This window comes from Chiloscyllium plagiosum, unplaced genomic scaffold (genome assembly GCF_037043375.1).
Source record: "Chiloscyllium plagiosum isolate Xiang-an unplaced genomic scaffold, Cpla_swu_hap1 HiC_scaffold_44, whole genome shotgun sequence".
Lineage (NCBI taxonomy): Eukaryota > Metazoa > Chordata > Chondrichthyes > Orectolobiformes > Hemiscylliidae > Chiloscyllium > Chiloscyllium plagiosum.
The window spans coordinates 14,119,262-14,140,979 of record NW_028270182.1 but is presented as its reverse complement, the minus strand read 5'-3'; the positions used below and the strand labels follow the sequence as shown (position 1 = coordinate 14,140,979).

Below are 21,718 nucleotides of genomic sequence, written 5' to 3'. Positions count from 1 at the left end.
GGCCGTGCTAAAGTGCATTAGTCAGGGGTAAATGTAGGGGAATGGATCTGGGTGGGTTGCTCTTCAGAGGATCCGTGTGGGCTTGTTGGGGCTGAAAGGCCTGAAACCACACTGTGCAGAATCTAATCTAAAAATGATTTATGTAAATGACGCAAAGTAGTGGACCAGCATGATTTTTGTGGCACTCCACTGGTCACAGGCCTCCAGTCTGAAAAGCAATCTTCCACCACCACCCTCGGTCTTCTACCTTTGAGCCAGTTTTGTATCCAAATGGCTAGTTCTCCCTGTATTCCATGAGATCTAACCTTGCTAACCAGTCTCCCAGGGGGAACCTTGGTGAACACCTTACTGAAATCCATATAGATCATGTCTACCGCTCTGCCATTAGATCTTTGCCTTTTTGTTACCACTTCAAAAAACTCAATCAAGTTTGTGAGACATGATTTCCCGCGCACAAAACTATGTTGACTATCCCTAATCAGTCCTTACCTTTCCAAATACATGTCCGTCCTGAGCCTCAGGATTCCCTCCAACAACTTGCCCATGACCGTCGTCAGGCTGACTGGTCTATAGTTACCTGGCTTGTCCTTACCACCCTTCTTAAACAGTGGAACCACGTTAGCCAACCTCCAGTCTTCCGGCACCTCACCTGCAACTATTGATGATACAAATATATCAGTAAGAGGCCCAGTAATCACTCCCCTAGCTTCCCACAATGTTCTAGGTTACACCTGATCAGGTCCTGGGGATTTATCCACTTTTATGTGCTTCAAGACATCCAGTACCTCCTCCTCTGTAATATGAACATTTTTCAAGACATCACCATCTATTTCCCTACATTCTATATCTTTCATTTCCTTCTCCACAGTAAACACTGATGCAAAATACTCGTTTAGTATCTCCCCCATCTCCTACAGTTCCAGACAAAGGCTGCCTTGCTGACCTTTGAAGGGCCCTATTCTCTCCCTAGATACTCTTTTCTTTTCCTTAATGCATTTGTAAAAACCCTTTGGATTGTCCTTAACTCTATTTGCCCAAGCTATCTCATGACCCCGTTTCGCCGACCTGAATTCCCTCTTAAGTATACTCTGCCTTTATACTCTTCTAAGGATTCACTCGATCTATCCTGTCTATACCTGACATATGCTTCCTTCCTTTTCTGAACCAAACCCTCAATTTCTCTAGTCATTCAGCAGTCCCTGTACCTACCAGCCTTTCCTTTCACCCTGACAGGAATATACTTTCTCTGGACTCTCGTTATCTCATTTCTGAAGGCTTCCCATTTTCCAGCCGTCCCTTTACCTGCGAACATCTGTCCCCAATCAGCTTTTGAAAGTTCTTGCCTAATACCGTCAAAATTAGCCTTCCTCCAATTTCGAACATCAACTTTTAGATCTGGTCTATCCTTTCCCATCACTATATTAAAACTAATAGAATTATGATCACTGGCCCAAAGTGCTCCCTTACTGACACCTCAGTCACCTGCCCTGCCTTATTTCTCAAGAGTAGGTCAAGTTTTGCACCTTCTGTAATAGATACATCCACATACTGATTCAGAAAATTTTCTTGTACACACTTAACAAATTCCTCTCCATTTAAACCTTTAACACTATGGCAGTCCCAGTTTATGTTTGAAAAGTTAAAATTCCCTACCTTTACAACCCTATTATTCTTACAGATAACTGAGATCCCCTTACAAATTTGTTTCTCACTTTCCCACTGACTATTAGGGGGTCTATAATACAATCCCAACAAGGTGATCATCCCTTTCTTATTTCTCAGTTCAACCCAAATAATTTCCCTAGATGTATTTCTGGGAATATCTTCCCTCACTACAGCTGTAATGCTATCCCTTGTCAAAAACGCCACTCCCCTTCCTCTCTTGCCTCACTTTCTGTCCTTCCTGTAGCATTTGTATCCTGGAACATTAAGCTGCCAGTTCTGTCCATCCCTGAGCCATGTTTCTGTAATCACTATGATATCCCAATACCATGTTCAGAACCATGTCCTGAGTTCATCTGCCTCCCCTGTTTAATTTATCAATCCTACCTTGTTCTCTGCTTTGTCCCTGCCTGCCTGGACTGTTGACTCACTTCTCAACTGTACCAGTCTCAGATTGATCTCCTTCCTCACCATCTCCCTGGGTCCCACCTCGCCCCCCACCCCCCCACCTTACTAGTTTAAATTTTCCTGAGCAGGTCTAGCAAATTTCCCTGCCAGTATATTAGTCCCCTTCCAATTCAGGTGAATCCATCCTTCTTGTACAGGTCTCTTCTACCCCAAAAGAGATTCCAATGATCCAGAAATGTGAATCCTTCTCCCATACACCAGCTCCTCGGCCATGCATTCATCTGCTCTATCCTCCTATTTCTGCCCTCACTAGTTTTAGCACCGGGAGTAATCCTGATATTACTACTCTCAAGGATCTCATTTTTAAATTCCTGCCTAACTCTCTGTAATCTCCCTTCAGAATCTCATCCTTTTCCCTTCCTATGTCGTTCGTTGCAATGTGGACAATGACCTCCTGCTGGTCCCTCTCCCCTTGAGAACATTCTGCACCCTCTCTGAGACATCCTTCATCCTGTAACCAGGGAAACAACACACCATTCTAATTTTTCGCTGCTGGCCACAGAAACGTCTGTCTGTGCCTCGGACTAGAGAGTCCCCTAACACAATTGATCTCTTGAAACCTGACATACCCCTCATTACATTCGAGCCAATCTCAATACTAGAAACTTGGCTGTTCGCGCTATATTCCCCTGAGAATCCATCACCCCCTACATTTTCCAAAACAGCATACTTGTTTGAAATGAGGATAGCCACAGAAGACTCCTGCACAACTTGCATACCTCTCTTACCTTTCCTCGAGTTAACCCATCAATGTGACTGTATCTGCAACTTTTCCCCCTTCCTATAATTGCCATTCTTCACATCCCCTTCCTCTTGTAAATTCCTGATTGCCTCTAACTGTCTCTCCAACCGATCCATTCGATCGAATAGGATTCACAACCAAGGCCATTTATTGCAGATATAATCTTCAGTAACACGTAAACTCTCCCTAAACTCCCACTCTACTAAAGGCCAGTTTTGCTTCTTTGAATCTACAGACCAGAAAATGGGACTGTCTTATTCCTCTACAAAACACTGCTCCAGGCAAACTTAATACTTATTGCTTAATTTTTAAAGTTTAATCAAGAGACATATCTCAATAAAACACCTAATCAAGAAAGAACCCACTCTACTCACTGCTGCAGACTTACTGTAAGGGCACACTTAAAAATATTCACTTATCTGTTTCTGTGCTGTAATCTCTCCCAAACAGGTTCCTCCAAGATTAGTTGTGAATTTCGCTGTTTGTTAAGTTTTCCTGGACACAATCCGATGTCCAGTGATACGTGAATTCAAACAGCAAAGACAGTAACTGTGCAGGTTCACTGCTGTGTCAGTTAGCAGTGTGGGTTTCTTTCTCTCTCTCTCTCTCTCCCTTCCTCTCTCTCTCTCTCTCTGTCTCCTGCACTGCCTGACCATGTGCTGCCTCTGTCTGTCCATCTTTTTTAAAAGTGCTGTTGTTTTGACATTTTTTTTCTCCAAATTCCAAAACAGTGCAACAGCACATAAAACAGTAATTGCTGTTCCTGGAATTTGAGGAAATCACCTCCAACACCGAAAACACCACAAAAAAGGAGCATTCTGTTACAGCCAGAAATGTTTCCTGTCCTCCATCTTGGATTACCCGGTTGAGAGATGAGGAGGTGTGCAATTCAGAAAGGCTGTTGCCAGAAAGAGTGGTAAAATGTGGAATTCATTGTAAGAGGAGAAGTGCTTCATTGTGTAGAGTGAGGTTGGAGTGTCCAGTGAACCGTGGAGAAGTGGCGATAGGAGTACTGGAGAAAATCTCAGTTGTCCTTGTTAATGACATAGCTGGATCACAAGGAGCAGTGCTGCCTATTGTGTTTGAAAAGCCAGTGAGGAACCAGGCAGCTGCGGTATTGCAGGAAGTATATCCTAGGATTCTTCCTGACTATTTGGTACAAAGGACACAAAGCCCCAGGTTGAAGCAGGAGGAGAAATCAAAGAATACAGATAAGGAAGTTGAAATACAATTATCAGAGACCACGTTTGATCAAATGGTTGAGAAGAAAAACAAGAAAAGGTGAAGGGCAAAGTGGATATTTTTAGTGCAGAGAAATTAACTGAATTACAACAGAAAGATGAAAAACTGAAGCCATTGTATCATAAAGCAAACAGAGAAGTAGATTCTGAGTGTATTCCAGAATGTTACTATCTTCAAAATTACCTCGTGATGAGGAAATAGAAACCATCACATATTCAGGCAGATGAGAAATGGGGAAAAGTTCATCAAGTTGTATTGCCAGTGAGTTACAGAAAGGAGGTGTTGCGGGTAGCAACATGAATTACCAATATGAGGTTATTTAGGAGTAAGGAAAACTCAAGCCAAAATACAAAAACATTGTTATGAGCCTGGACTGCATAAGGATGTAGTTAAAATTTGCCAGACAGCGCGTTGAAAAGTGTGGAGCTGGAAAAGCACAGCAGGTCAGACAGCATCCGAGGATCAGGAGAGTCAACGTTTCAGTCATAAGCCCTTCATCAGGAATGTGGGGGGGAAGGGGGCTGAGAGATAAACAGGAGGGTGGGGGGAAGGAAGCTGGGAAGGCAATAGGTAGATGCAGGTAGAGGGTGATTGTGATAGGCCAGAGGGGAGGATGCGTGGGAAGGAAGATGAACAGGTAGGACAGGTCAAAAAGGCGGTGCCATGTTTGATCTGGGATGAGGTGGGGGGAGGGGAGATTTAGAGACTGCTGAAGTCGATGTTGATGCCGTGTGGTTGGAGGGTCCCAAGCTGAAAGATGAGGCATTCCTCCTTCAGTTGGCAGGTGGCTTGGATGTGGCAGTGGAGGAGGCCTAGGATGTGCATGTCCTTGTTGGAGTGGAGGGGAAGTTGCTGTATTCAGCTATAGGGCAGTGGGCTTTTTGGGTGCGTGTGTCCCAGAGATGTTCCTTGAAATGCTCTGCAAGTTGGCGTACTGTCTCCCAGAGGTAGAGGAAACCACATCGAGAGCAACAGACACAGTATACGAGGTGTTTGGATGTGCAGGAAAGTCTCTGCCAGGTGTGAAATGATCCTTTGGGGCCTTGGGGGAAGGTGAGGGGGAAGGTACTAGGTGTGGAGGGTGGGTTGGTGTGGGGCATGGACCTATCAAGGGAGTCATGGAGGGAATGGTCCCTGCGGAACGGAGACCGGGGGAGGTAGGGATAGATCTCTCTGGTGCTGGGGTCTGAGTGCAGATGGCAGCAATGGCTGGGGATATTGTGCTACATCCGGATATTAGAACATAGCAGTACAGGCCCTTCAGCTCTCGATGTTGCGCCAACCTGTGGAACCAATCTGAAGCCAATCTAACCTACACTATTCCATTCTCATCCATATACCTATCCAATGACCATTTAAATGCCCTAAAAGTTGGCAAATCTATTATTATTGCAGGCAGTGAGTTTCACACCCCTACTACTCTCTGAGTAAAGAAACTACCTCTGACATCGGTCCTATATCTATCACCCCTCAATTTAAAACTATGTTCCCTCGTGCTTGCCATCGCTATCTGAGGAAAAAGGCTCTCCCTGTCCACCCTATCTAACCCTCTGATTATCTTATAAGTCTCAATTAACTCACCTCTCAACCTTCTTCTCACTAATGAAACAGCCTCAAGTCCCTCAGTCTTTCCTCATAAGACCTTCCATCCATACCAGGCAATATCCTAGAAAATCTCCTCTGAACCCTTTCAAAGCTTCCACGTCCTTCCAATAATGCGGTGACGAGTACTGGTATGCAATGCTCCAAATGTGGCCACACCAGAATTTTGTACAGCTGCAGCATGATCTTGTGGTTCAGAAACTCAATATCTCTTCCAATAAAAGCTAAACACTGTATGCTTTCTTAACAACCCTATCAACCTAAGTTGCAATTTCAAGGATCTATGTACCTGGACACCGAGATCTCTCTGCTCATCTACACGACCAAAAATCTTACCATTAGCCCAGTGCCCTTTATTCCTGTTGCTCCTTCCAAAGTGAATCACCTCACACTTTTCCGCATTAAACTCCATTTCCCACCTCTCAGCCCAGCTCTGCAGCTTATCTGTGTCCCTCTATAACCTAAAACATCCTTCATCACTATCCACAACTCTACCGACATTAGTGTCATCTGCAAAGTTACTAACCTGTCCTTCTATGCCGTCATCCAGGTCATTTATAAAAATGACAAACAGCAGTGGACCCAAAACAGATCCTTGCGGTAAACCACTAGTAACTGAACTCCAGGATGAATATTTCCCATCATCCACCACCCTCTGATCTAAACTGCTAAATCACTTTCAATCCCATGCGCCGATTTTGTGAAATAGTCTACCGTTGGGAAACTTATCACACATCTTACTGAAATCCACATATAACACATCAACTGATTTGCCCTCATCCACCTGTTTGGCCACCTTCTCAAAGAACTCAATAAGGTTTGTGAGGCTCGATGTACCTTTCACAAAACCGTGTTGACTATCCCTAATCAACTTACTTCTTTCTAGATAATTGTAAATCCAACCTCTTATAACCCTTTCAACACTTTACCCATGGCTGAATATGGCTCACAGGTCTAGACTTTCCAGGGTTGTCTCTACTTCTCTTCTTGAACAAGGGGACAACATTTGCTATCCTCCAGTCTTCTGACACTATTCCTGTAGACAATGACAACAGTAAAATCAGAGCCAAAGGTTTGACAATCTCCTCCCTGGCTTCCCAGAGAATCCTAGGATAACTCCCATCTGGCCCAGGGGAGTTATCTATTTTTAAACTTTCCAGAATTGCTAACACCTCCTCCTTATGCACCTCAATCCCATCTAGTCTAGTGGCCTGTATCTTAGTGTTCTCCTCAACCACATTGTCTTTTTCTCGTGCGAATACTGATGAAAAGTGTTCATTTAGCACTTCCCCATCTCCTCCGACTCCACGCACAACTTCCCATGACTGATCCTATCCGCCAATAACTTCTCATGTCCCTTCCTGGCTCTTCCTAGCTCTCTCTTTAGGTCTTTCCTGGCTAACTTGTAACTCTCAAGTGCCCTAACTGAGCCATCGTATCTCATCCTAACATAAGCCTTCTTCTTCCTCTTGACATAGATTCAACTTCCTTAGCAAACCTCGGCTCCACATTCAACAATTTCCTCCCTGCCTGATGGTTATATACTCATCAAGGATCCGCAGTAACTGGTCTATGAACACAATCCACATTTCAATTATACCCATCCCCTGCAGTTTCCTTCCCCATCCAATGCATCCTAAATCTTGCCTAATCACATCATAATTGCCTTTCCTCTTTTGTGGTATATACCTAGAACTTTTGTAGTATATACCTATCTCTTTCCATCGTGAAAGTAAACATAACTGAATTGTGATCGCTATCACCAAAGTGTTTACCGACCTCCAAATCGAACACCTGGCCGGGTTCACTATCCTGTACCAAATCTAATATGGCCCTGCCCCTTGTTGGTCTGTCTACCTACTATGTCAGGAAACCCTCCTGTATGCATTGGACAAAAACTGACCCATCTAAGGTACTTGAACTATAGTATTCCCAGTCAATATGTGGAAAGTTAAAGTCCCCCATAACAACCATCCAGTCACTGTTGCTCCTATTGAGGATCATCTTTGCTATCCTTTCCTCTACATCTCTGAAACTACAGAAACCTCCCAACAGGGAGACCTCTCCTTTCCTGTTTCTCACTTCAGCCCATACTACCTCAGTAGACGAGTCCTCAAACATCCTTTCTGCCACCGTAATACTGTCCTTGACTAACAGTGCCACACCATCCCCCTTTTACCATTTTCTCTATTCTTACTGAAACATCTAAATCCCAGAACCTGCAACAACCATCACAACCATTATAACCGACCAGATACAGTAATTATTCCTAATTAACTGCTCCAATACAGTAGCATCCCATAAACATACCCCTTGGCACAAAGGTAAATTCAAACACAGAGGGAACCACACCCAGAGAGAGATTTCAGAGAAAGGTAGAGGAATCCTTTACTGAAGCTTGCATCTCCCCTGGAGTTGCATCTTGTGACTGCTCTAGCTAATAAAAACTAGAAATAACCTGAACTGGGAGAACTGGCCACTCCCCTTCCATTATTAAACTAGACCCTTCAGCCCCTCTGCCTTTATGACCCTTGCCTTCAAACCAAGGACACAATAACCTTCTTAAAGTGACAGTGTCATCACACAGATGAGAGGGAAGCAGCACTGATGATACCGTTGATATAACGGAGAAAGAATTATGGGTAGGGGCAGAAACAGGAGCAGAACAAGGAAAGTTCCACATACCCCACAAAGAGACAGAAGAAAGTGGGGCCAACGCAGGTTCCCTTGACAACCCGGCTGACCTGAAGAAAGTGGGAGGAATCAAAAGAAAAGTTGCTCAGGGTGAGGATGAGCCCATCACAGGGATAAAACGGAGAGCTTTGCTGGTTACAGGACTTTCAGCCTCAGGGAGTGGAAGGTCAGGAGGGATGGTGAATATATGACAGGGAAATGGGGCTGGGCTAGGGAATGGATTCAGAGGGAAGGGGAGGGGAGGAAAGTTCCAGAAGGCTGTGGGGATCTCGAAGTTGTTGCAGCTTGTGTGCCTTGATGCCTCAGAGGAAAAGGAAAGGAAGAAGTTTCTCAGGAGGTGACAGGTGACACTGCAATGTAAGTCTCTCTCTTCATCTTTCCCATTGCCATGAGCTCTGTGTTCCATTCGTTTTCCTTATCTTCACCTTTCTGTTGATCGGCTTCGTTGGCTTCACCTTCTTCCCAGTGCCGGAGACTCGGAGAAAGATCTTTGACCAGATTGTGGCCATTTTCTGCAGAAACCCTTATCTCCTGGATCAGGAATTCAAGCAGAACAGCACCTCACTCACATACCTTGATGTTGGCTCCAGAGTGTGAGAGAGGGAGTGTGAGAGAGGGAGTGAGAGAGAGGGAGTGTGAGAGAGGGAGTGAGAGCGAGGGAGTGAGAGAGAGGGAGTGAGAGAAGGAGTGAGAGAGAGGGAGTGTGAGAGAGGGAGTGAGAGAGAGGGAGTGTGAGAGAGGGAGTGAGAGAGAGGGAGTGTGAGAGAGAGACTGTGAGAGAGGGAGTGAGAGGGAGTGTGAGAGAGGGAGTGAGAGAGAGGGAGTGTGAGAGAGAGACTGTGAGAGAGGGAGTGTGAGAGAGGGAGTGTGAGAGAGGGAGTGTGAGAGAGGGAGTGAGAGAGAGGGAGTGTGAGAGAGGGAGTGAGAGAGAGGGAGTGTGAGAGAGGGAGTGAGAGAGAGGGAGTGTGTGTGTGTGTGTGTGAGAGAGAGAGAGACAGAGACAGGGAGAGGAGAGGAGTGAATGTGAACATGAGGGAGCCAACAATGGAATGAGAGGTGGGAGAACAGTTTAAACTCAGCCTCACTGTTCACTTTAAATGCAGCTGTTGTGACTCTCTAGCGTTAAATTAAAAAGTATTGTGTGTCTTTTTCTTTAAACCTATGATAGTATTTGAAGGGACAAAGGAGGTAAAAGATTGAGAAGGAGAGAGTGAGAGAGAGTGGGTGAGAGGGATTCCAGGAATCTGGCTCCATCTGCCCAATCGAAATCAAACAAGGAAAGGGATAGTCACAATAAACAGACAGACGGCCATTCTGCTGTGAATGTGGGGTTAGGGGTTGGAGGGGATTACAGAGATAGGGAGGGGTGTAGGGGCTGAGGGGCTGACAGAGATAGGGAGGTGTGTAAGGGATGGAGGAGGTTACAGAGGTGTGGAAGAATGTAGGGACCTAGAGGAGGTTTCAGAGATAGGAGGAGGTGTGGCAGCTGTCAGGGTTTACAGAGAAAGGGAGCGGGTGTAAGGGCTGGAGGAGGTTACAAAGTTAGAGAGGGATGTAGGGGCTGGAGGAGGTTATAGAGATAGAGCAGTGTGTAGGTTGGAAATAGATTACAGCGATTGGGAGAGTTGTGCAGTTGGAGATTGTTAAAGAGAAATGGAGATTTGCAGACACTGGAAGAGGTTTCTGAGATGGGGAGGGGTGGGAGAGTTGGTGGAAATTACTGGGATGGGGAGGGGTGGGAGAGCTGGTGGTAGTTACGGGGATGGGGAGGGGTGGGAGAGTTGGTGGAAATTACTGGGATGGGGAGGGGTGGGAGAGCTGGTGGTAGTTACGGGGATGGGGAGGGGTGGGAGAGTTGGTGGAAGTTACTGGGATAGGGAGGGGTGGGAGAGTTGGTGGAAGTTACTGGGATAGGGAGGGGTGGGAATGCTGGTGGAAGTTACTAGGATGGGGTGGGGTGGGAGAGCTGGTGGGTGTTACTGGGATGGGGTGGAGTGGGAGAGCTGGTGGATTTTACTGGGATGGGGAGGGGTGGGAGAGCTGGTGGGTGATACTGGGATGGGGAGGGTTGGGAGAGCTGGTGGAAGTTACTGGGATGGGGAGGGGTGGGGGAGCTGAAGGAAGTTATTGGGATAGGGAGGGGTGGGAGAGCTGGTGGAAGTTACTGGGATGGGTGGGGTGGGAGAGCTGGTGGGTGTTACTGGGATGGGGAGGAGTGGGAGAGTTGGTGGGTGATACTGGGATGGGGAGGGGTGGGAGAGCTGGTGGAAGTTACTGGGATGGGGAGGGGTGGGAGAGTTGGTGGAAGTTACTAGGAGGGGTGTGGTGGGAGAGCTGGTGGGTGTTACTGGGATGGGGTGGAGTGGGAGAGCTGGTGGATATTACTGGGATGGGGAGGGGTGGGAGAGCTGGTGGAAGTTACTGGGATGGGGAGGGGTGGGAGAGCTGGTGGAAGTTACTGGGATGGGGAGGGGTGGGAGAGCTGAAGGAAGTTACTGGGATAGGGAGGGTTGGGAGAGTTCGTGGAAGTTACTGGGATGGGTGGGGTGGGAGAGCTGGTGGGTGATACTGGGATGGGGTGAGGTGGGAGAGCTGGTGGGTGATACTGGGATGGGGAGGGGTGGGAGAGCTGGTGGAAGTTACTGGGATGGGTGGGGTGGGAGAGCTGGTGGGTGTTACTGGGATGGGGAAGGGTGGGAGAGCTGGTGGAAGTTACTGGGATGGGGCGGGGTCGGAGAGCTGGTGGAAGTTACTAGGATGAGGAGGGGTGGGTGAGCTGGTGGAAGTTACTGGGATGGGGCGGGGTCAGAGAGCTGGTGGAAGTTACGAGGATGAGGAGGGGTGGGAGAGCTATTGGAAGTTACTGGGATTGGATGAAAAGACCCAGGAACCACTTCCTGAAGTAGACAAGTATTTCTCCAGATGAAGAAAGTTAAACCCATTCTCTCAGTATTTAGCACATTGTTGTTTGTGGGAGCTTGCTGTGCTCTATGTGTCTGCTTGTTTCAACATTAACAGAGTGATGATCCTTCAGCTGCTGTCATTGGGTGAAAGCACTGGTGAACAGGAGGGAAATGCTGCAAAGACAGCAGGGCTTATGCCCGAAATGTCAATTCGCCTGGTCCTCGGATGCTGCCTGATCTGTTGTGGTTTTCCAGCACCACACTCTCGACTCTGATCTTCAGTATCAGCTGTCCTCACTTTCCCCTAGAATGCTGCCAATACGGAGCAGCCTCTGTAAACAATTAACATTGTCACCTTTTGGAAGATTTCTCTTAAGGTACAGTTACACTCAGCCAGTTCTCTCCATTCCCCTCCCCCACCAACATAAAGGACGATGCTTCTGGTGATAGGCTGATCTTACTAGCTACAAGCCACCGTGCCAGCGAGGGGATTCAGGGCAGTGGTCATACATTGGAAGGTTCAGGTTCAAGACCCACCTGCAATGGAGCAGAACATGTCCACAAAGCAGGTTTATTTTTAAAAGACAATAATTAAAATGGAGTTTGATCACTGAGTGTGGCTGGTTTGGTTTGCAGCTTAAACACATGAAGGAACACCAAAAGCACAGCTGTAATTCTAAGTTAGTCATGTGGAAACATTGGTACTTTTGCTAACTTCAAATCTTGTCCGTTGAGATCTTCTGCTAATCTGTTTCTATGGTTCCTGTAAGTAAGACACAAGCAGCTTAATTGCCTGTCAAGGGAGTTCCTGCTGTAATATATGTCCGACCTTGAATTCAAAGTTGTCTTGGTGAGTGCACTGAGCTCGGCACAGCCTGACACTGTGACGTTTTGTGAGCATGTATGAATATTTTGTCGACTACATCTACGCTTTTTATTACCCACTCCTCGCAGCTGTTGGGGTTCCTGGTGAGTCTGGGTTGGAAATATTTTGAGACAGAGTTATTGTTTCAAGTCCAGGATGACTCTTCTTCCAAATCCCACTGAGTTTCTCTCGGATTTCTATTCCTAGCTTCAGCTTTCCAAGGGCAGGGTTTCTGCTTTTAGTTAGCAGATTGTTTGATATTATTCAATAATGATTATATTTGTTGGTGAAAAATGTCATGCATTTGTTGAAGCTTTTCATCCAGCGCTCTTCAGGACCATTTGCAAGAATACCAATTTAGGGTAAAGCCACCATGTAATGTTCACAAGAACATGCAGTACAAATGTTGGCATTCCCCTTGAATTGGTATTCTTGCCAATGGATCTGATGACAATACAAAAACCTTCAAGAAGCTAATTTTTTTCTCAGCAAGTCATAAATTCAGTGTGATCAAATGATGATAAAAATATCAAACGTTTAAAATTCTAACAGGACGTGGTAGGGTAAACACAGGAAAGATATTGTTGATGGCCAGGCATCCCTGGACCAGGGTGGCTAGCCTAACAATATAGGGGTTTGACAAAGAGAAATGGATTCACCCAGGGAGTGGTCGGCCCATTCAATTCTCTGCCACAGAAAGCATTTGAGCTCAAAATGTCCGAATGTTTTGAAGAAGGATTTGTATACCGTTCTTATAGGGAACGGATCAAAGGCAGTGGGGAGAAAGCAGGAGCAGGGGACTGAGTTGGATGATCAGCCATGGTCATACTGAGTGATGGGGTAGACTTGAAGCGCTGAATGTGCGACTGCCGTGGGTGGCACGGTGGCACAGTGGTTAGCGCTGCTGCCTCACAGCACCAGAGATCTGGGTTCAATTCCTGCTTCAGGCGACTGACTGTGTGGAGTGTGCACATTCTCTGTGGGGGTTTCCTCCGGGTGCTCTGGTTTCCCCCCACCGTCCAAAAATGTGCAGGTCAGGGTCAATTGGCAATGCTAAATTGCCCATAGTGTTAGGTGAAGGAGTAAATGTAGGGGGGCGGGTTGCGGGTCGGTGTGGGCTTGTTGGGTCGAAGGGCCTGTTTCCACACTGTAAGTAATCTAATCTATTTGAAACAACAAATGTAACTCATCTCTTCAAGAAATGAAGGGGACTGGAAGCAGGGAAATTCCAGACCTGTTAATGGAACAACCATCAGAGCAGAAATGCTACAATCTATTTTCAGGGGAACTTTGATAGGGAAGGGTAGAAAATTTTCAATCAGTCAGAGTTAACCTGGTTTTGTGAAAGGGGGAAACATGTTTAAATCATCTATCAGAGTTCTTTGTCTATGCTGCCCTGTCCTTCTGGATAGTAATGGTTGTGGATCTGGAAGGTGCTGTCTAAGAACCTTTGGTAAATTTCTGTAGAGCCTTTTATAATTGATACACATTGGTTCTGGAGGCAGCGAATGCCTCTGAATACTTGCAACAATACAAAGTTCAGCCGAATGGCAATCCAGCAGCTGCTTGGTCACTTTTCACTGACATATGGTCTCTGAGGCAGCGTGGTGTCTCAGTGGTTCGCACTGCTGCCTCAGAGCACCAGGGACTTGGGGTTTGATTCCACCCTCGGGTGATTTTCTGTTCTCCCCATATCTGTGTGGGTTTCCTCTGGGTGTTCCAGTTTCCTCCAGCATTTGAAAGATGTGCAGGTTAAGTGGATTGGTCTTGCTAAATTGCCCCGCAGTGTTAGGGATGTGCAGGTGAGGTGGATTAGTGTGAGTGGGATGCTCTTTGGAGGTTAGGTGTGGACTCGATGGGCTGAATGGCCTGCTTCCACAGTGTTATGACTCTATACCGATATGTTTATTCCAGATTATGTGACTTCTGTCTGTGAAAGTCAACCTATGAGGTTATTAGATAACTCTCAATTCTGCCAAGCTGAATGCAGTTAGAAGCAAATGGAGGATCTGTCCGATTTAATGTCATGACATTTCTCCTCATTTAAAAAGGACCCTCCAACTTGCTGCTGGGGTCTTCCAGTGCTCATTCTACAACCCTGCGCAAAAATGCCTGCTGATGAGAATGAGTGAGCAACAAGAAACCCATTTTCTCACCCAATGTCCACAACACAAGATTTATGACTCCCTGTGACCATCCATATTTTTTTTAAATAGTCATGCATGACCCCTCCAGGAAAGTTCCTCTGTGCATAGAGTTGGCTTTATCTGATTTGCTGGCTTGAGTTGAATCATACAAACTCAGGGATGGAAGAGAAATTGAAGCAGGAACAGATCCACTAAAAGTCAAAGATGCTATAGATGATGCTGTACTTGCCATTTTGATAACAATCTTTTCTTTGCTCCTTGCAGTGAACTTGGTGACAATCTGGATTCTATCTCAGGGAAGGTGCGGTCTCTCCAAATGCATCACTCTGTACTTAGTGGCCATGGCAGTGGCAGATCTGTTGGTGGCGATTACTGAAGTGATACTGAATCGCTCTGTTTCCTTTTATTTCCCAAACAATATCCTGAAAACGACCCCAGGGTGCAGCACTCTCATTGTCCTGATCTGTGCAGTGAGGGACACTTCTGTCTGGTTAACAGTGGCTTTCACTCTCGATCGATTCGTAGCAATTTGTTGCCAGAAACTGAAAGTAAGATATTGTGTCCCGAGGACGGCAGCTGTGGTAATTGCGGTGGTGACTCCTCTGTTTTTTCTGAAGAACATCCCCTGGTTTTTCAGTTTTGAACCTGTCTATGTCATTGACGATATACCGTGGCAGTGCCAGTCCACACCCATATTTTTCACGTCACCTGTCTGGGTGGCATACGATTGGCTCCACCGGATCCTCAGCCCATTCCTACCTTTTTTCTTTATTCTGATTTTCAACGCTCTGACAGTCAGACACATTTTACAGGCCAACAGAGTACGGAAAGGATTGTTGTCCAAGCAAGGAGGGGATCAGGTGGATCCAGAAACAGAGAACCGAAGGAAGTCCATGATTTTACTCTTTGCCATATCGGGCAGCTTCATCGCTCTGTGGATGCCCTATGTCATTAACTTCCTTCATTATCGAATCGCAAAGACGTATTATTACACTGATGCAAATGCCCCTGGCTACATCCTACAGCAGATGGGTTACCTGTTCCAATTGTCCAGCTGCTGTGTAAACACTTGCATTTATGTTGTAACTCAGGCCAAATTCCGAGAGGAACTGAAGAGAATGTTCAGAACTCCGTGTCGGCTCTGTGTTAAGTAGCCTGAATAAATTACAAGAGTCAGTTGGGAACTAACTGGTTTGTGAAAAGTGGTACAGAGTCTGAAGACAAATAAGATTTTGTAACTAGAGAGTCTGTTTATCAGGCATTGACACTGGCGCTGTTAGATCCATCGTCATAGAGACATAGGGGTCTACAGCTCAGAAAAAGACCCTTCAGTCTACCAAGTCTGTGCTGGTCAAACAACAAGCACCTTAGCATTCTAATCCATTCTGTGATCACCTTTCTAATCTCGGTTGCAGTCTGCACTAACATCAAATGCATCTTATTCGACGGCCAAGCGCTTCCCTTCCACGACCCGGAATATCTTTCTCTGGTAACAGCATTTGGAACAGTTTGAGTTTAGTGCTGGGAATCCACATTGCAGGATAGCACTGGCAAGGGTGCAGAGGGGATTTCTCAGGACCTTCCTAGAGCTGGAGAGGTTCAGTTATGAATTGACAGATTGGGGGCACTGGGGCTGTTATCCTAAAGCAGAGGAGATTGAGTGGGGACATGATTGAGATGTTTCACACTCGGAGGGGCAGAGAGAGGAAAGAATGTTTCCCCAGGGTGGAGAGATCAATGATTGGGGGGGAAGGGGGTAGATTCAAGGTGAGGTGGAGGAGATTTGGGAAGGGATGTGAGGAAAGATTTTCTTTTCACCCACGATGGGGAGGGAATCTGGAACTCACTATCTGTAAGGGGGACAGATACAGGAGCCCTCAATGTGTTGGGGACATATTTAGACATACACTTGCAATGCCAAAACATACAAGCATATGGGCCAAGTGGTGTAACATGGGATCAGAACAGTTAGCTGATAGTTTATGACGAACACAGACTTAGAGTCATAGTCATAGAGATGTACAGCATGGAAATAGACACATTTGGTCCAACCCGTCCATGCTGACCAAATATCCCAACCCAATCTAGTCCCACCTGCAATCACCTGTCCCATATCCCTCCAAACCCTTCCTATTCACACACCTATCTAAATGCTTTTTTTAAATGTTGCAATTGTACCAGCCTCCACCACTTCCTCTGGCAGCTCATTCCATACACGTACCATCCTCTGTGTGAAAAAGTTGCCCCTTAGGTCTCTTTTAGATCTTTCCCCTCTCACCCGAAACCTATGCCCTCTACTTCTGGACTTCCTGACCCCAGATAAAATACTTTGTTATTTACCCTATCCATGCCCCTCATAATTTTGTAAACCTCTGTGAGGTCACCCCTCAGCCTCCGATGCTCCAGGGAAAACAGCCCCAGTCTGTTCAGCCTCTCCCTATAGCTCCAATCCTCCAACCCTGGCAACATCCTTGTGAATCTTTTCTGAACCCTTTCATGTTTCACAATATCTTTCCGATAGGAAGGAGACAGAATTGTATGCAATATTCTAACAGTGGCCTAACCAATGCCCTGTGCAGCCACAACATGACCTCCCAATGCCTGTACTCAATACTCTGACCAATAAAAGAAAGCATACCAAATGCCTTCTTCACTATCCTATCTATCTGCAACTCCACTTTCAAGCAAATGAACCTCCACTCCGGTCTCTCTTTGTTCAGCAACACTCCCTAGGATCTTATCACAAAGTGTATAAGTCCTGCTAAGATTTGCTTTCCCAAAATGCAGCACCTCACATTTATCTAAATTAAACTCCATCTGCCACTTCTCAGTCCATTGGCCCATCTGATCAAAATCCTGTTGTAATCTGAGATAACCCTCTTCGCTGTCCACTACACCTCCAATTTTGGTGTCATCTGTAAACTTACTAACTGTACCTCTTATGCTCGCATCCAAATCATTTATGTAAATGACAAAAAGTAGAGGGCCCAGCACCGATCCTTGTGGCACTCCACTGGTCACAGGCCCCCAGTCTGAAAAACAACCCTCCACTGCCACCCTCTGTCTTCTATCTTTGAGCCAGTTCTGTATCCAAATGGCTAGTTCTCTCTGTATTCCATGAGATCCAGCCTTACTAAACAGCCTCCCATGGGGAACCTTGTCAAACGTCTTTCTGAAGTCCATATAGATCACATCTACCGCTCTGCCCTCATCAATCCTCTTTGTTACTTCCTCAAAAAACTCAATCAAGTTTGTGAGACATGATTTCCCCCACACAAAGCCATGTTGACTATCCCTAATCAGTCCTTGACTTTCCAAATACATGTACATCCTGTCCCTCAGGATTCTCTCCAACAACTTGCCCACCACTGAGGTCAGGCTCACTGGTCTATAGTTCCCTGGCTTGTCCTTACCACCCTTCTAAAACAGTGGCACCACGTTTGCCAACCTCCAGTCTTCTGGAACCTCACCTCTGACTATCAGCGATACAAATATCTCAGCAACAGGCCCAGCAATCACTTCTCTAGCTTCCCAAAGAGTTCTCGGGTACACCTGATCAGGTCCTTTACCCGTTTCAAGACATCCCCAGCACTTCCTCCTCTGTAATCTGGACATTTTGCAAGGTGCCACCATCCATTTCCCTACAGTCTATATCTTCCATATCCTTTTCCACAGTAAACACTGATGAAAAATACTCATTTAGTATCTCCACCATTTTCTGCGGCTCCACACAAAGGCTGCCTTGCTGATCTTTGAGGGGCCCTATTCTCTCCCTCGTTGCCTTTTTTGTCCTTAATGTAGTTGTAAAAGCTATCGCATGACCCCTTTTTGCCCTCCTGATTTCCCTCTTAAGTATACGCCTACTTCCTTTATACTCTTCTAAGGATTCATTCGATCTATCCTGTCTATACCTGACATATGTTTCCTTCTTTTTCTTAACCAAACCCTCAATTTCTTTATTCATCCAGCATTCCCTATACCTACCAGCCTTTCCTTTCACCCTGACAGGAATGTACTTTCTCTGGATGTTCGTTATCTCATTTCTGAAGGCTTCCCATTTTCCAGTCATCTCTTTACCTGCTTTCAAACATTCTTGCCTAATACTGTCAAAATTGGCCTTTTTCCAATTTATAACTTCAACTTTTAGATCTGGTCTATCCTTTTCCATCACTATTTTAAATCTGTGGGCAGCATGGTGGCACAGTGGTTAGCACTGCTGCCTCACAGCGCCAGAGACCTGGGTTCAATAGACAATAGGTGCAGGAGTAGGCCATTCAGCCCTTCGAGCCTGCACCGCCATTCAACATGATCATGGCTTATCATTCCTAATCAGTATCCTGTTCCTGCCTTATCTCCATAACCCTTGATTCCACTATCTTTGAGAGCTCTATCCAACTCTTTCTTAAATGAATCCAGAGACTGGGCCTCCACTGCCCTCTGGGGCAGAGCATTCCACACCATTCTCTGGGTGAAGAAGTTTCTCCTGAGCTCTGTCCTTAATGGTCTACCCCGTATTTTTAAGCTGTGTCCTCTGGTTCGGCACTCACCCATCAGTGGAAATATGTTTCCTACTGCCAGAGTGTCCAATCCTTTCATAATCTTATACTTCTCAATCAGATCCCCTCTCAATTATCGAAACTCAAGTGTATACAAGCCCAGTCGCTTCAGTCTTTCAGTGTAAGGTAATCCTGCCATTCCAGGAATTGACCTCGTGAACCTACGCTGCACTCCCTCAATAGCCAAAATGTCTTTTCTCAAATTTGGAGACCAGAACTGCACACAGTACTCCAGGTGTGGTCTCACAGGGCCCTGTACAGCTGCAGAAGCACCTCTTTGCTTCTATACTCAATTCCTCTTGTTATGAAGGCCAGCATGCTATTAGCCTTCTTCACTACCTGCTGTACCTGCATGCTTGCCTTCATTGACTGGTGTACAAGAACACCCAGATCTCACTGTACTGCCCCTTTACATAAATTGATTCCATTGAGGTAGTAGTTTGCCTTTCTGTTCTTGCTACCAAAGTGGATAACCATACATTTATCCACATTAAACTGCATCTGCCATGCATCTGCCCACTCACCTAACTTGTCCAGGTCACCCTGTAATCTCCTAACATCCTCATCACATTTCACCCTGCCACCCAGCTTTGTATCATCAGCAAATTTGCTAATGTTATTGCTGATACCATCTTCTATATCATTAACATATATTGTAAAAAACTGCGGTCCCAGCATGGATCCCTGCGGTACCCCACTGGTCACTGCCTGCCATTCCGAACTGGAGCCGTTTATCACTACCCTTTGTTTCTTATTAGCCAACCAATTTTCAATTCCCGCCTCAGGCAACTGTCTGTGTGGAGTTTGCACATTCTCCCTGTGACTGTGTGGGTTTCCTCCCACAGTCCAAAACTGTGTAGGTTAGGTGAATTGGCCATGCTAAATTGCCCGGAGTGTTAGGTGAGGGGGTAAATGTATGGGTGCGTTGCTCTTCGGACAGTCGGTGTGGACTTGTTGGGCCAAAGGGCCTGTTTCCACACTGTAAGTAATCTAATCTAACAGAATTATGGTTGCTGGCCCCAAAGTGCTCCCTCACTGACACCTCAGTTACCTGCCCTGCCTTATTTCCCAAGAGTTGATCAAATTTTGCACATTCTCTGGTAGGTACATCCACATACTGAATCAGAAAATTGTCTTGTATGCACTTAACAAATTCCTCGCCATCTAAACCTTTAACACTATGTTTGGAAAGTTAAAATCCACTACCATAACCACCCTATTATTCTAACAGATAGCTGAGATCTCCTTACAAGTTTGTTTCTCAATTTCCCTCTGAATATTAGGAGGTCTATAATACAATCCCAATAAGGTGATCATCCCTTTCTTATTTCTCAGTTCCACCCAAATAACTTCCCTGGATGTATTTCCAGGAATATCCTCCTTCTGTACAGCTGTAATGCTGTCCTTTATCAAAAACGCCACTCCCCCTCCTCTCTTGCCTCCCTTTCTATCCTTCCTGTATCATTTGTATCCTGGAACATTAAGCTGCAAGTCCTGTCCATCCCTGAGCCATGTTTCTGTAATTGCTATGATATCCCAGTCCCATGTTCCTAACCATGCCCTGAGTTCATCTGCCTTCCCTGTTTGGCGCCTTGCATTGAAATAAATGCAGTTAAATTTATTAGTCCTACCTTGTCCCTGCTTGCTCTGACTGTTTGACTCGCTTCCGTTCTGAAGCGTACCGGTCTCAGATTGATTTCTTTCCTCAATATCTCCCTGGGTCCCACCCGCTCCATGCTCCCACACCCCACTCCCCTCACCCCCCACCCTCTCATGAGCAGCTCTCACAAATTTCCCTGCCAGTATATTAGTCCCCTTTCAATTTAGGTGCAATCCATCCTTCTTGTACAGGTTACTTGTATCCCAAAAGAGATTCCAATGTTCCAAAAATGTAAATCCTTCTCCCATACACCAGTTCCTCAGCCATTGTTGTGGCTCTGTTCGCTGAGCTGGGAATTTGTGTTGCAGACGTTTCGTCCCCTGTCTAGGTGACATCCTCAGTGCTTGGGAGCCTCTTGTGAAGTACTTCTATGATGTTTCCTCTGGCATTTATAGTGATTTGACAAGCCGCTTCCGGTTGTCAGTTCCAGCTGTCCGCTGCAGTGGCCGGTATATTGGGTCCAGGTCGATGTGCTTATTGATTGAATCTGTGGATGAGTGCCATGCCTCTGGGAATTCCCTGGCTGTTCTCTGTTTGGCTTGTCCTATAATAGTAGTGTTGTCCCAGTCGAACTCATGTTGCTTGTCATCTGAGTGTGTGGCTACTAAGGATAACTGGTCGTGTCGATTCGTGACTAGTTGGTGTTCATGGATGCGGATCATTAGCTGTCTTCCTGTTTGTCCTATGTAGTGTTTTGTGCTTTCCCTTTCCCTTCCTATGTCGTTGGTTCCAATGTGGACAATGACCTCTTGCTGGTCCCTCTCCCCCGTGAGAACATTCTGCACCCTCTCTGAGACATCCTTGATCCTGGCACCAGGGAAGCAACACACCATTCTGCTTTTTCGCTGCTGGCCACAGAAACATCTGGCTGTGCCTCAGACTACAGAAACCCCTAACACAATTGATCTCTTGGAACCCGAGTACCCCTCGTTGCATTAGAGCCAGTCTCAATACCAGAAACTTGGCTGTTCGTGCTACGTTCCCCTGAGAATCCATCACCTCCTACATTTTCCAAAACAGCATACCTGTTTGAAATGGGTATATCCACAAAAGACTCCTGCACTCGAACCAGTGAACTGATGAATATAAAATTGGATTTGTTTAAATTGTTCAATCCAAAATATTAAAAGTATCACTGAACATAACTCCAGTCAACAAAAGTCAACATATCCATAAA

General features: G+C 45.9%; 1 protein-coding gene across 1 annotated transcript; it reads left to right on the top strand.

Moving 5' to 3' along the window:
* The first annotated feature begins 12,212 nt into the window (after positions 1-12,212).
* LOC122544406 (putative G protein-coupled receptor 139) lies at positions 12,213-15,479 on the top strand. The gene is made up of 2 exons (XM_043683652.1): positions 12,213-12,282; positions 14,590-15,479. The coding sequence occupies exons 1-2, from the start codon at positions 12,213-12,215 to the stop codon at positions 15,477-15,479; spliced, it is 960 nt and encodes a 319-aa protein (XP_043539587.1).
* Positions 15,480-21,718: the final 6,239 nt, after the last annotated feature.

What these genes read in the sequence shown, in the direction of transcription:
- LOC122544406 (XM_043683652.1), top strand. Translation starts at nt 12,213, where the DNA reads ATGTATGAATATTTTGTCGACTACATCTACGCTTTTTATTACCCACTC. An exon ending in CGCAGCTGTTGGGGTTCCTG is followed by an intron (nt 12,283 to 14,589) that starts GTGAGTCTGGGT and finishes TGCTCCTTGCAG; the next exon opens with TGAACTTGGTGACAATCTGG.